This window comes from Octopus sinensis, linkage group LG18, assembly GCF_006345805.1.
Source record: "Octopus sinensis linkage group LG18, ASM634580v1, whole genome shotgun sequence".
Taxonomy (NCBI): domain Eukaryota; kingdom Metazoa; phylum Mollusca; class Cephalopoda; order Octopoda; family Octopodidae; genus Octopus; species Octopus sinensis.
This window is the reverse complement of record NC_043014.1, coordinates 5,864,420-5,879,419: the sequence shown is the minus strand read 5'-3', so window position 1 is coordinate 5,879,419 and position 15,000 is coordinate 5,864,420. Positions and strand designations below refer to the sequence as shown.

Below are 15,000 nucleotides of genomic sequence, written 5' to 3'. Positions count from 1 at the left end.
ATATTTATTTAGTAAATATACAAATGCATAAATATCATTTTTAATTCCATTAGACATTCTAAAATATTAAATTTCATTCGATTTAAAAGAGAAAAATCGGACAGAACTTATGGGATGACCTGATACACACACATACACAGACACACACAGAAACACATACACACACACACACACACACACCACACACACACACACACACACACACACATACACAAACACACACACAGAGACACATACACAAACACACACACACATGCACACACACTCACACCTATATATATGTACATAAACTGCATCCGGTACATATTCTGCTGACTGTTCTGTGTTAATCGTGGATCATCTCCATCCAATCAGAAAAGGTGTCATTTAAAAGGTGACACCCACAATTATTGTAATATCAATCTGATTGGTTCCTGAATTTACGATTAGATTTTCGGCGGGGTTGGGTTGTGGAGGGTGAACAATATCATTGATTGAGAATCACACGTCAACAATTTTCAGTTACGATCCCAAAGCGAGAAGCTCACACTTATAAACTCCAGCTTACATCAACTTCAGATTTATCATTAAACCAAAACGAAATAACAGGCTGCACGGACGACCGAAAACCGCAATGGAAATCGCTAAGGTGTGGCGGATCATTTCGCAGCGGTTTTCCGTTTCTTCTTTCATAACTTTTGGACTGTTTCTCGTGTTGACCATCGCGATTCTTCATTTCGATGCAAGGACCAGAAAGATAGAAGAGAAATCAACCGCAGTAAGTACAGGACACCTGAAGTTTCTATATTTTAGATGCAAGAAATGTATACGTATATCCATCCATCCATCCATCCATCCATTAATCCATCTATCCATCCATACATATATAGACACACGTATATATGTATGGTTTATATATATATTATATATATATATTATATATATATATATATATATATATATATATATAATATATATGTGTGTGTGTGTGTGTGTGTTTGTGTATATATATATATATTACATATCTATATAACGTGATGCATATATGCCATTTGAACATGGCTAACCCAAAAGGGTGGATGCTACTGTAGTTTGTAGCCCCAAGAAGACACCTCCTCCCGCTAGGTATAGACACACTATCTGTGTCCTGTCAGTATTTGTGAAGGGGAGTCATCCTCCCCGTCTCCTCCCCTTCACAAATACTGACAGGACACCGATAGTGTGTCTATAGCCAGCGGGAGGAGGTGTCTTCTTGGGGCTACAAACTACAGTAGCATCCACCCTTTTGGGTTAGCCATATTCAAATGGCATATATGCATCACGTTGTGTTATCGCTACTGTTTCTAACTCGCTCTGAGATTTATCATCATATCTATATATGTATATATGTATCTATGTATCTATATATATATATATATATATATTCATACATACACATACACACACAAACAAACACACATTATCTCTACACATTCCTTTTTCTCTCTCCGGTCCTTTTCCTTCTCTCTCTCTTTTTATCCTCTTAATCCTTTTTATCCTCTTAATCCTTTCTGTGGAAGAGCGTGCGGTCGAAAGACAAAAAACTCTTCCATTCTACCCGAGCGTTGAAATTAATGGACTTGCTTGTGGTTTCTACACCTGTCCTAGTCTTTTGTTTTCTGTAAATTTGAAATCAATCTATCTACTTATCTATCTATCCATCTATCTATGTATCCATTCATCTCTCTTTCTCTCTCTCTCTCTCTCAATCTCTTTCTATGTATGTATGTATGTATGTATGTATGTATGTATGTATGTATGTATGTATGTATGTATGTATGTATGTATCTATCTATCTATCTATCTATCTATCTATCTAACTATGAACGCATTGTTTCAGCATCCGTTTGCCAAATCTACTCAGATGACATTGGTTGGTCTGCGACTATAGTAGAAGACTTCCATTTAGAACAGAAGCTTCTTCCCGTGCAGCCCAGGCCTGCACCCACATAAATCGTTCCCATGCCGGCAATCGGACCCTGACCGACTGAACGACAGCTAGGAATTATATGTGTGTACATATAACATATACACACGCAATTGTTATATATTTCAGCCAGTATAGGCCCAGGCTATGTATAACTTAATAGCACCAACTGGTGAAGCAGTTTAGAATCTGATTTACGGGTGTATATAGGTTGGTCGAAGAGTTTTCAGGGGGACAAATTTGTCCTTAGAAATTTTGAATTTTATGGAATCTGTTTTCGGTTTAATATATTCTGCTATATAATATTACAGAGAGCTGGACCGGTTGAGGTAAAGGAGTCGTGTCATATACACTTACACATACATACATACATACATACATACATACATACATACATACATACATACATACATACGTACATACATACAAACAAACACACACACACACACACACACATATATATATATATATATATATACATATATATAGATGCATACATACAAACATACACACATACATATATATATATATATATATGAATATATATATATAAATATATATATATAAATATGCATATATATATATATATATATATATATATATATATATATAAATATATATATGTATACATACATACATATATATATTATATATATATATACATACATATATATATATATATATATATATATATGTGTGTGTATATATATATATATATATATATATATATATACATATATATACACACATATATATATACTAGCAGCATAGCCCGGCGTTGCCCGGGTATGTAAGAGCCCCTAGTAGGCAACGACTAATCCCAATGTAGTCCTTTCCCTCCAGGGAACGAAGGTGCATGTGTAGGTTGCAATGTCCTGTCTTCACTCGAATACTTCTGTGTATACGATGTTCCTAGCTGTCCCTTTGGGAGAAAACATGAAAACATCATTGCGCCTCTCAACGCGTGAACAGCCCACGTAGAGTTGACCGTGGGCGAAGCACTGTTCGCCCAAATGTAACCCACAGGGCCCATGTACCATGGTAGTGCGGACAATTTCGTACAGTTCGGGGTCCTCATCGGGGTCAGGAATCTCGGCGGAAATGAATTTGTCAATGTCATTAGTCTCGATTTTATGAGTTAGCCAAATTAAGATGTGAGCATGTGGCAAGCCCCTCTTTTGCCACTCGACCGAAAACATGTGGCACCTGACATGCCCGAAAATCTGACCCTTAACTATCAAATCCTTCATTTTGCCCAAATTCAGACGGAAAACCCTAGCAACGATGTCGTGTCGATGGGTGTGAGATTGACCCGGGAGGGATTGCACGTGTAGGTGATAAAGAGGTCCGGCCGGCCGTAAATGCGCACGTAGGTCAAGGCGTCTTGGGTCCTTTCACGCATATATCGCGGTCCTCACGTGAAGGTGGAGGGTAGAATGCATGGCTTGCCGATGTTGCGAGGGTCATTTTCTTGTTGCAAGCCGTCACGGAGATGAATGTAGGAGTTGGAGCGAAGTTTGGTCTGATTAAGTTTAATGTATAGCAGCCTTTCCGATTCCATTTTGGCGGCCATGTCGACGGCGAACTGGTTGAATAGCTGACGACAACGGGGCAATAAGCTGAACTCACCCTCCCTGACCATGAACCGATATGAGTAGAACGCCCTGCAGGAAACCGTCTTTGATGCCGCAGTAGTTTGATTGGAGGGCTGCCGTAAAGGAATTCCGAAGTAGTAGCCGTTTTCCCCATAAGGGAAAAGCAATGGATACTGAAGCGCGTCATAAGATATGTGAGTCTCGCTGATCCTGTGTAGGCTGTTACCACGGGAGGAGATGATTATGTCACGGCTGTTGTGTTGCTCTCCGTGTATGACTGCGGCAATTTCGTTGCACGCAGGTGCGTTGAAACGGCGTTCGTGCTCCCCGTGGGGTCGTTTATCAGCGTCAATGACAACGGTGAAGTTTGGAGATGGAGCACTGTCCAAGGCATATCTGAAGCTGCAGACGTAGCTGTTGATATCATGAAGCATGGTTTGGTGACGGAGAAGAATGTCTTTGCGGGGAACATAGCTTGTACCCGGTATTATTCCAAGGCGTGCATCAACCTGCTGGTTGTAGTCGGCAATGAAGTATATTTGGAGGAAAGAAGACTGCTGAATCTCGTCTGGCAGAAGTGACCCAATAAGATGGTAGACCTGTCCCTGCACTTTGAAAGTAGGCATCCAGCCTTCTCTCGGAGAAATTTTGGCCCCGAAAGAGGTCATTTGGAATGAGCAGTTGTACTTTCGAATTATTTCAAGGAATTGTGAAGATTCGGGGGTTAAACCCGCCGCGAGATCCTTCAGTGGTTGAGGTTGTTCCCGTAGGGGTGGCAGGTCCACTTTGCCACCAGAGCAGCACAAACCAGGTGGCTCTCCGTGCCATTTCTTGGCTTTGCAAAACTGGCATACAATTGTCATTGACCCTATCTTGATGTCGTCACGCAAGGAGAAGTTAATTGTGGCGTCGTAGTTGAATGCTAGTGAAAACCAGAAAGCGGCGGCAGGGGTACGTACACCACGAATGATATCCCGACGTTTGTTGATACTCTCAAGTCGAGTGCACCGTGCCTCAGCAGATTCAGATGCACGTGCGACAGCGGTAGCAGTGGCATCCCTTGAAAGCCTTTCAGCTCTCGCCTCAGCACCCTCTGAAGCCCTAGCAGAAGCAGTGTTAATGGCATTTCTGGATGTCCGAATAGTTCGTTGGTGTGGAGTTTCGGCAGATCGAGCCATGGCTGTGTTTGCGGCGTTAGCAGCTTGGCGAGTTCTCCTCGGCTGTGAGGTTTCGACAGATCGTGTCCTGGCGGTGCTAGTGGCGTTAGCCGCATTCCGAATGGCCCTTTGTTCGGGGTTCTCGAGAGTTGCGGATGGAAGCACAGGAAGAAGCCCGCATGTTTTGGCTGGACTGTTGCTCTTTCGTCAACCTCGAGCGGAGGGAAGATCTGTACGCTGCGACCCTTGCAAGTCGGGTAGAACGGTCGCTAGTAGTTTCAGATGCCTGAGCAGCGGCAGAACGGGAAGCTTTTTGCGAGAGGCGCAAGGCGGTTTCCTCGTGGGTCTCGCGTGCCCTTCTAGCCCTAGCAGCCGATGCCTTGGCCGTCCGAGGGCTGAGGAGGGTCCTTCTCTTCTTGGGTGGCATTTTGGTGGATAGCAATGTGTTTGGCAAAGGTGTAATAAAAAGAACACGTGGGGTAAGTATTTTGGTGGATAGCAATGTGTTTGGTAAAGGTGTAATAAAAAGGAGCTCGTGGGGTAAGTATCCCAAAATGTATAAAAATGTATAAAAACGGCAAAAAAGCGAGCAGCAATGTGAGTGACAACAACGAAAAAGTCAAAAGTGACCAAACTGAACAAACGAATGGAAAAGGTTTTTTGATGCACACGACAAAAGCGGTTTATAATAAACCAAGAGTTTGCAAGTAGCGTCCGAGGACCCTTAGGGTACGTCAAAAATTTAAGGTAAAACGTTTGGGGTGGTAGTTATAAAGAAAGTGTAAACAAAAAAAGTATTCGAATAACTTGCGGCTGCAGCAGCTATTAGCAGAAGTGGCGGTGTTGGGGGTGAAGTCTCGAATGTAATTTCTTCCTGGTAGGAATTGGTTGGATCGAATTATCGATAGCTAAAAAGGTCGAGTTGCGTCCCCTAGACAGTCTGGTTTGTGTTTAATACACAAATCGGTTTGCTATGTGTGCCACATATGATTTAATTAACCGATTTTTTCCAATAATGTATCCTATTGGAATAAAAAGGGCTATATAGCTCCTTGGAGCAGACATGATGCTCGCTGTGAATAAAAAAAAAAAATTCCTGCCAATTTGTGAAAGATATTGTCGAAAATATGTCATCTTGAATTTGAAAGCGATTTCCCAAAATGGCATGATTTTATCGATTGTTTCTGATGGTAAGGTATTGCATGGAAAACTAACGTCAGAATTGAGTTTCTTAGGGTAACATTAAGCTTCCCCATGAGTTTTGTGAAAATCGATTGCAAGTTGCGAAAACTACCATAGATAATGTGTTGCATATAAAAAGCTTAGATTCTCGACCCCATGCCGAGTTTATCGATTTTGTAGGTTGCAATGTCTTGTCTTCACTCGAATACTTCTGTGTATACGATGTTCCTAGCTGTCCCTTTGGGCGAAAACATGAAAACATCATTGCGCCTCCCAACGCGTGAACAGCCCACGTAGAGTTGACCGTGGGCGAAGCACTGTTCGCCCAACTGTAACCCAGCGACTTGTAGCGTTTGGCCTTGGGATTTATTGATGGAATTTGCGAAGCAGAGTTTAACAGGAATCTGAGAACGCCTGAAGTGGATTGGTAGGTCAGAGTTAAAAAGGCCGAGTTGCGTCCCCTAGACAGTCTGTGGTTTGTGTTTCTGATTCTCGACCCCATGTCGAATTTATCACTTTTTTTCAGAACTGGGGAAACTTTTCAAAATTTTCGCTGCGTTAGTTTTGAATTATGACATTGGGCTATGTGTGTGTCAAGTTTCATCAGAATCGGTTGAAAGCAGTGGTCAGAGTGAGGGTACAACTAAACAGACACACAGAAAGACACACAGACAAACTGCCGTTTATATAGAGAGAGATAATTATGTCTCGAATATATATCTACTAACATATTAATGGTTGGATAATTTTTAATGTGTTTAGAGAGATAGATAGAAATATCGATCGTTTGATAAATAGATATATTGGTAGATAGCTAGACAGACTGACTGAGAGTTTGATAGATAGATAGATAGATAGATAGATAGATAGATAGATAGATAGATAGATAGATAGATGGATAGATAGATAGATAGATAGATAGATAGATAGATAGATAGATAGATAGATAGATAGATAGATAGATACATAGAAAGATCAACTGATTTGAAAGTTTCATTCACGTTATATATTTTGCTCGAAATTTTGGCCCGGGGTCATAAATGTCAGGAAGTTGTAGTTCGATTCCTTACAGGCCAGTGATGAACAGGTTCTGAATTCATGGACCTTGAAAGGATAAAGACAAGGCGCGACTAAGCGGAATTTGATCATTATCTTGAAATATTCAGTATTGTAGATGACAATTATAAAAGCCCCCAGAAAGGTTGTGCGATAGATAGTGTTGCAAAATAGAAAGCAATGAATTTGTCAATTACTATACGTAGCAAAGACATCGGATTACAAAAATGTAAGTTAGTTAACAAGTCAATAATGAATTGTGTTCCATGTTGTAAGATAGAGATTGACATTTCTTGCTGAAATATTTTACATAAAAAGGCCTTATATATGTACGTCTGCCGCTTTCGTGTGCATACATAAAGGGACATGTATGAATGTATCGCTTCATGTATATATTGGAATGTGCGTACACACACACACACACACACACGCACACATATATGTGTGTGTGTATTTATTTCTGGATGTATTTTTCCTCTCTAGATTCAGCTCGGAGCTGCGTCCATGATGATGCACCATACATACATACATCCATACATACATACATACATACATACTTCCATCCATCCATCCATCTATCCATCCATCCATCCATACATACATACATACATACATACATACATACATACATACATACATATATACATACATACATATATACATACATACATACTTACATACATATATACATACATACATATATAGATGTACCCATACAGACACACAGACACAATGACACACGCATACACACACAGAGACGCACAGAAATATAGATACATAGACTATGGTCTGTTTCTTCGGATGACGTTTTCGTGCTTAATTGCCGAAGAATTCCTGGGATGATTTGTTTCCAGAACTCCCTCCGTCAAATTAACGAACAGGTCCAGAAATGTGCCATACGATCAGTTGTCGATATATTTGCAGTGCAATGTAAATAGTTTTGCTCAAGAACACAACGCTTGAATCGAACGTACAACCCTTTGTTCGTGAGTTTAAAACCTGAAGCACTAAAACACGTTTAAATATTTTAGCGTATATAAATATATGCATCTATCCCTATAAGGCAGACTTACATAAACGGACAAACACGCATTCACATGCGGAAAGATACACAGAAAAGCATATATATCGGCTTGTTGGACCGCTGAATTCCGCGCAGGTCTTTTTCCGTGAAAATAAATATCTTTTCCATTGAAAGAAAAATAAAAGTCTCCAAAACCATGTATCTCTCACTATACGTCAACATACACGAAGAATGTAGCAAAATACATTTGGGAAAACGGTTGTTCCAGTTTGTAACTGTACAAGTAGAAGGGTAGATATCCCAGTATCAATTGATTTTGCTTTCTGTGTTGAATTGGCACCCAAAGCTCATCAGCAAGTCTAACTACGTAAACTATTTTTTAAAATGTATTTAACTTTCCGTGCTCGTTTGTTCAGCTGAAGGCACCGTCACATCCGAACGAACATTAGCGAGCAAGTATATATTCAAAATTCAAATAAGTTATCATTATCTTTAAAAAATAATGATAAAATGGCCAACGAACATAATCGAAATGTGAAAATATATATAAAAAGTCAGCGTTAGTAAGTAACTATTTGATTGAAAGACGAATGAAATTCCAACACCACGTATCTCTCAATATATGTAAACACGCACGAAGAATGGTGCAAATACTTTAAGAATTTTCAATTTATGTTTGTTCGCCATATTTTGTTTGGAAGTCGCGGGGCTTCAACTGAATAAAGGTACACAGAAAGGTAAATATATTTTTAAAAGTAGGTTTCGTAGAAAGCGAAATGAATCGGGTCTGAGATATCTACCCACCTGTTTGTAGACTTACAAACTGGAAGATTAGTTTTTCTAAATGCATTTGCAACATTCTCCGTGCGTGTTTTCGTTCGTTAGGCTTAATTAACTCTCATTGTGATGGGTTCGTTTTTGCCATATAAAAGCATGAAATAAAGGACTACCCGATGCACAGAGGAGGTAAGAAAGCGGTAAGCCACCAAGATGTAACACAACGATGAAAATTTGGTGGAATTAACAATGAAGTTGTCTCCCACATCTTCAAAAGAAGCTGTCCAAAAGTGCCATTATTGTATTGCTTAGCTTTAAATTCTAAACATTGATGAATTTTCTGAAAATCTATTTCTATGATGTTATTTCAATTTTTTCACAGAACCGTTTCCTTTTCAAGAAATCTCTGGATGACAAAGCTGTTCACACGCCAAGTAAGAACTAATTTTATATCGTGCAAGATAAAAACGTAAAAGAAATGTCCGGGGCCGGATTAAATATTATAAAATATTCTGTTTCAATCTCTTTTAGCTAAATTCATATAAATGTGTCTCCTCACCTATTGGCTTCCAATTTTTTTGTTTTTCATTTCTTACACAATCTGCTCAACGAAATACACAACTTTAAGTTGGATGCCTCAATGAATTTGAAAATGTAATCCTCTTATGCTATGATATTAACTATGTTTATATGAGTTTATATGCAGGACCACGTCAATAAATAAAAGCAATTTTGTGTACATCTAAGACTATAATCTGGAAAAAAGTATGTAAGATATATTTTCAGTTCAGATCTAATGTTAGTGTAAGCAATAAGAAATTGTAGGGTTTACCCTATGTTGTAGTAAGAAACAGAATCAATAAAACCATCCACATATTGTTGTTGCTCAGTAATTCTGCGAGTCTGGTGGTTGTAGAGAAATCATGCACCTGTCTTTGAGTGCCATTCCAGAGGGAAGCAATTGTTATTAAGATTTTCTAGCCTTTTATTTAATTTTTGGTTTGCCTTTTATTTGATGCTCCAACCTTGAATTAATTTATCTTAAAAAATTTAGCTCAAGACTCGATCATCATTGCTAAAAAACCGCATTCAATTCGGCTGAGAAGTGAATTAGTGATGAATCATGCAAATCTTTACCAGTAACTAAAGGTATACATTCACCCCTAGGAGTGGGGAATATTTCTCGGAATCAGCTTTACGTTCATAGGAAAAAGAATTTTCAAACCCTTTGTTTGTTTGTTTGTTTCTTTCTTTCATTCATTCTTTCTTTCTTTCTTTCATTCATTCTATCTTCCTTTTTTCTTTCTTTCTTTCTTTCTTTCTTTCTTTCTTTCTTTCTTTCTTTCTTTCTTTCTTTCTAAACGCTTTAAATCCTCTATCAAGTTCCCATCTACCCTTCCTTCCTTCCTTCCTTCCTTCCTTCCTTCCTTCCTCCCCTCCTTCCTTCTTTCCTTCCTCCCTCCCTCTCTTCCTTCCTTTCTTCCTTCCTTCCTTCATTCCACACTTTCCTTCCTTCCTTCCCTCCTTCCTTCTTTCCTTACTTCCTCCCCTTCCCTCCTTCCTTCATTCCATCCTCTCCTCCTTCCTTCTTTCCTTCCTCCCTCCCTCTCTTCCTTCCTTCCTTCCTTCCTTCCTTCTAATCATTGTCTCCCCAATTCATTAATTCCCAGCCAAGAAATTCTCTCCCACATGGTTCACCAATTATTTTCTTTTAAACTACATTGTTTCCTTCGCAATTTCACAGGACCCGGTCCTGGATCCCTGTATACCCGGTGGGGTAGAACAAAATGTCCACGTAATTCCAGTCTGTAATACGATGGTTAGTATATTCTGTTTCTAATCTCTCACTCTATTTCTTTCTTTCTATCTCTCTCTCTTTCTCTTCCTCTCTCCCTCTCCCTCCTTCTTTCTGATCTACACAAACGTTTTTCCTATTATAGTATATCACGTTTTAAACGGCGATTATAGATTCTCTTGAGATTACACAAAACTACTTTCTCCGTTGAATTTATTTGCTCATAGCCGAAGTATAAATGCCGTCAAGAATGATCACACGAACAGGATATCATCGAAAGTACCAACCAAAGAATATAGTTACCTAAGGACTGTATGCATTAACTACGCACTATTCCACTACTTAATCACGCTAGTGCCTCGTGGTAAGGCAGAAGACACTATTTTCCACTTCTTCCCCTTCAACATTTCTTTTTTTAAACGTGAGTTGTTTTTGCTTTAAAATACGATGGAACAGATTTTTACCTGTCTACAACTGAACCCTTAACGGTTTCTTTAAAGTTTTCCCCATTCAGCCTAAACTGAACCTTACAATCCTTTCTCCACTCACTTTCCTTCAGACGTAAAATTACCCCAGTGATGCAGCAAATAAAGCCAACGTGACCCTAACGTGTATCTTCACGTGACCTGTCCACGACTAGCCGAGAGTTTTAGCTACGCTGTGCATGATGTTCTGTTAAATAACTTTTAACTACCCATCGACTGTCAATACTCTGCACCTCACCGTGTTCTTCCATTTTATATTGGTTAAAAATTCCTTGTATCGTTCTTCTATTTTATCTCCGTTAAAATTTGAACAAAATCGTCTTTTCCATTTTAGAGGAAATGCGTGACGTAACGGCCTTCCCTTCGCACTCTTTTGACATCTGCACACAACCATCTACAGCCATGTATCTAGACATATTCATAAATATTACCTACACAAACCCGTTGGCGTACACCTACAACATATATACATATAAATCATAGACACGTAGAGTTCTTAACTCATACACAAACATTCATTCAGCAACACAGCTTACAATCGCATCGATACTAGTTTGTATACACAAAACCTACACACGTAAACATAGTGAATGTTCAAACACATAGACGCACGCACACGCGCACACACATAGACACAAAGTCACACAAACACACACTGATATACACACACATATAAACTCAATCACACACTCACACACACACACACACACACACACACACGCACGCGCGCGCGTATGTGTGTCTATTTATAATCGCCAATTTAAAATTGAAAGTTCCTTTTCAAGGATTTCTTTTAATCCACGTTTTTCTTATTTCACTTTACTTAATATTTTATTTATTTGATTTATTCTTACCAATTCTAGGTGTGGTTGGTGGATCACCTTATAACGACACAGGCGGAGGAAGTAATCTCTTATGTCTACCTAACGACCCCATTTGGGCCAATTACGCTGGAGGAGATGCAAATGGGGGTCACATATATGGCAGTGAATATCAACATTATTTCAATCTTTTCTTATGCTAACGCTGAATCAATTCAAGATCACAACGTTCCATGCGCTGTCTGTTTGACACAACAACCTGCTGTTGTTATGATGTTACCAGCCATGACACAGTGTTACGCTGGTTGGACAGCTGAATATTCAGGATATTTGATGACGGAGGGTCATGCTGAGAAGGGCAGGCATGAATATGTGTGTGTGGACTATGCACCAGAAGCTGATCCAGCAGGTTACAGAAACGAAAATGGAGCCGTATTATATTTTGTGAAGGGAATTTGTGGTTCATTGCCATGTCCACCGTATGTCTATGGTCGCATATTAACCTGCGTTGTGTGCAGTAAATATTGAAGGGAATATGGTTGAGTTTGCTTCTCTATGAAATCTTATGTTAACCAATTACAAGACATAATATAATAACATAAAACAATATAGACATTTTAAATTCTGTTTGATAATATTTTATCGAAGTTATATAAATTGTTTAAATACTCTGCGCTACTAGTTAACAGAAAAATATTATAATGGAGAGAAAATCTGCGCCGGAGAATGTGAGAATTATGCTTATAGAACAATGCAAAGCTGAGTGAATAATTCTAGATAAACATTGTATAAGGATCAGTTCATAAAACTAAAATGTGGAAATAAAATTGTATTTCGTTTAACTGTATTTTGAGTTCTGTCTTAAATATCAATAAACCCCACTTGAAGTAATATCATAGAAATATATGATGGTTCCATCATTTTTGACAGGAATGTAAGTAGTAATCCTCTCACCACCTATTTTGTTTTTACCTGTGTCTATACATCTTCGTGACCTCACCACAAGATTAGTTGACATCCTCATAACCGGAACACGTAGCCCTCACACCTTGCACCATTTCCTAAACACTGATGCTCAACAATAAGAAATTAAATCACCAGCGAGTATCGAGTGAGGGTACAACCAAACAGACACACAGAAACACACAGAGACAAACTGCCGTTTACATAGAGAGAGATATATATATTTATATATATATACACATACATACATACATATATATATATATAATATATATATGTATATGTATATATGTATATATATATATATATATATATATATATATATATATATATATATATATATATATATATATATATATAATATATATATATATATATTATATATATATATACTTTATTTTAAGCAGCAGAAAATTTAACAAAATCTGTAACTCTGAGTTTCTCGTTGCCGTTCATCAGACAGTTTTTGCTAGAATGGAACTGATATATCAATTCAATCTATACTCTTACAAACGCTACACCTTTAAAAAGAAATGGACTTGTTTGATTGGCCCTTTAGAAAAAACGGTCAATCTTCGAGCGATAAACAAAAAGGTCAAAAATATATGTATATATATATAAAAAACTTATAAAAATTATAAAAATTATAAAAATTATAAAATCCGAGGAAAAAACCTATTGACGTTAATGAAGACAGTGCAAATTAATGCATAGAAATTAAACCTGTTATAAATACTGCAATACATATTTATATTAAAATCTACATATATCTATCAACATACACAAAAGGATGCGCGTAAACGCCATACATCCATATACAGACGTATGAATATAAATCTAAATATACACATAAAAGCATGTATACATATATTCACGCAAACCGTCTCGCACGCATCTATGTAGCAATTCTCATATACTGAGCAAGGAGGGGGAACGAAAGAAAGGGAGAGAGAGAAAAAGGAGGGGTGGGGAAAAAACGAAATAAGAAAAAATAAAAAATAAAAATTATGTATACAAGCAGTGTAACGGTATTATTGGCATATATAGACCAGTATACATACAAGTTTGGATGGATACATATACATACAGTTGTGTATATGTGTGCTTAAGCACAAACATACTTTCACTTACACATACACAGATACGCATGCTTACAAATATATGCTTTGCTATGCACATACTTATATAAACATTCTAATTTTGACAACATTGCTTTTTTTAAAAACACTGCTTTTAAAAAATGGGTGCATTAATAAAAATATATACGAAAGGCATATAAAATAAAATATAGCATCCTATTTTGGGTCATTTATAAATAATCAAGGTAATATAAATAATCAAGGTAATCCTATGCAATACAATAACATGAAAACAAAGTTTGTAGGTTTTTCCTAATATATATGTAGAAACATAAGACTTTGCTATACGGATTAAGATCCGCATAGTTTTGAAACAAAACAAAATCCATCGTAGCGCTCATCCTTCAAGAGTCAAAATCAAAATCAAAAATACAAAATATATACTCTATCCATATGGTATATTTATATTCGACATTTTAAATTTAGCCGCGTGCCTACATAAGTTCATTAGCTCACTTCTTTGATTCAAAGAATTATTGTCTTTGAATAAGATGTACATTTTTTCTAATAGACAAAGCTTGCACTTGAAATTATTTTTGTAAGCTCCATGCCTGTATGGTGCCGCCCTGTCCAGAATGCTCCATGTCACGTTGAAAGGTGGGGCTTCCTTTTCTTTTAGTTCCCAGACATATTTGCTAGGCTGGTTTTCTTCCTATTCTCTGGGTATTTAAATGAATTTTTATGAGAATAAAATCTTGTTTTAAATGAATTTTCTGAAGCCCCTGTGTATGTCTTGTATTCCGATGAGCCTTCCACTTGCACCTTGGCTCTATAAACTACTCCTTTCACAAGACATTTCCCTTCTAACGGACAGGAGCTTTCGTTTTTGAAATTACATTTCTTAATGGGCTCGGCACCATGTCTAATCTCAATTAGCTTCCTATTATGTTGGCTAATGTAAGAGGCGAAATTTCTGCAACAAGAATAGCTAACCTTCAGGGTTCTTCTATTAAATATTCTATAGAATTTATGACCCTGCTTAAAATGCTTAGAGACTAATCTCAAAAATTCCTTACCTATATTAGTCTTTACGGCCAAATTGAAAGCCGGGTTGAACCACA

General features: G+C 37.7%; 1 protein-coding gene across 2 annotated transcripts in view; it reads left to right on the top strand.

Moving 5' to 3' along the window:
- LOC115221579 (short-chain collagen C4-like) overlaps window positions 1-15,000 on the top strand; it is a 37,933-nt gene that overhangs the window by 5,428 nt on the left and 17,505 nt on the right. The window contains exons 1-2 of one of the 2 annotated variants that reach the window (XM_029791780.2): window positions 457-757; window positions 9,119-9,170. In XM_029791780.2, coding sequence (XP_029647640.2) covers window positions 614-757; window positions 9,119-9,170 — 196 coding nt within the window. In that variant the 5' untranslated portion in view covers window positions 457-613. Of the gene's footprint in view, window positions 1-456; window positions 758-9,118; window positions 9,171-15,000 lie in introns of those variants that run through there. The other variant, XM_036510674.1, reaches the window with a different exon arrangement.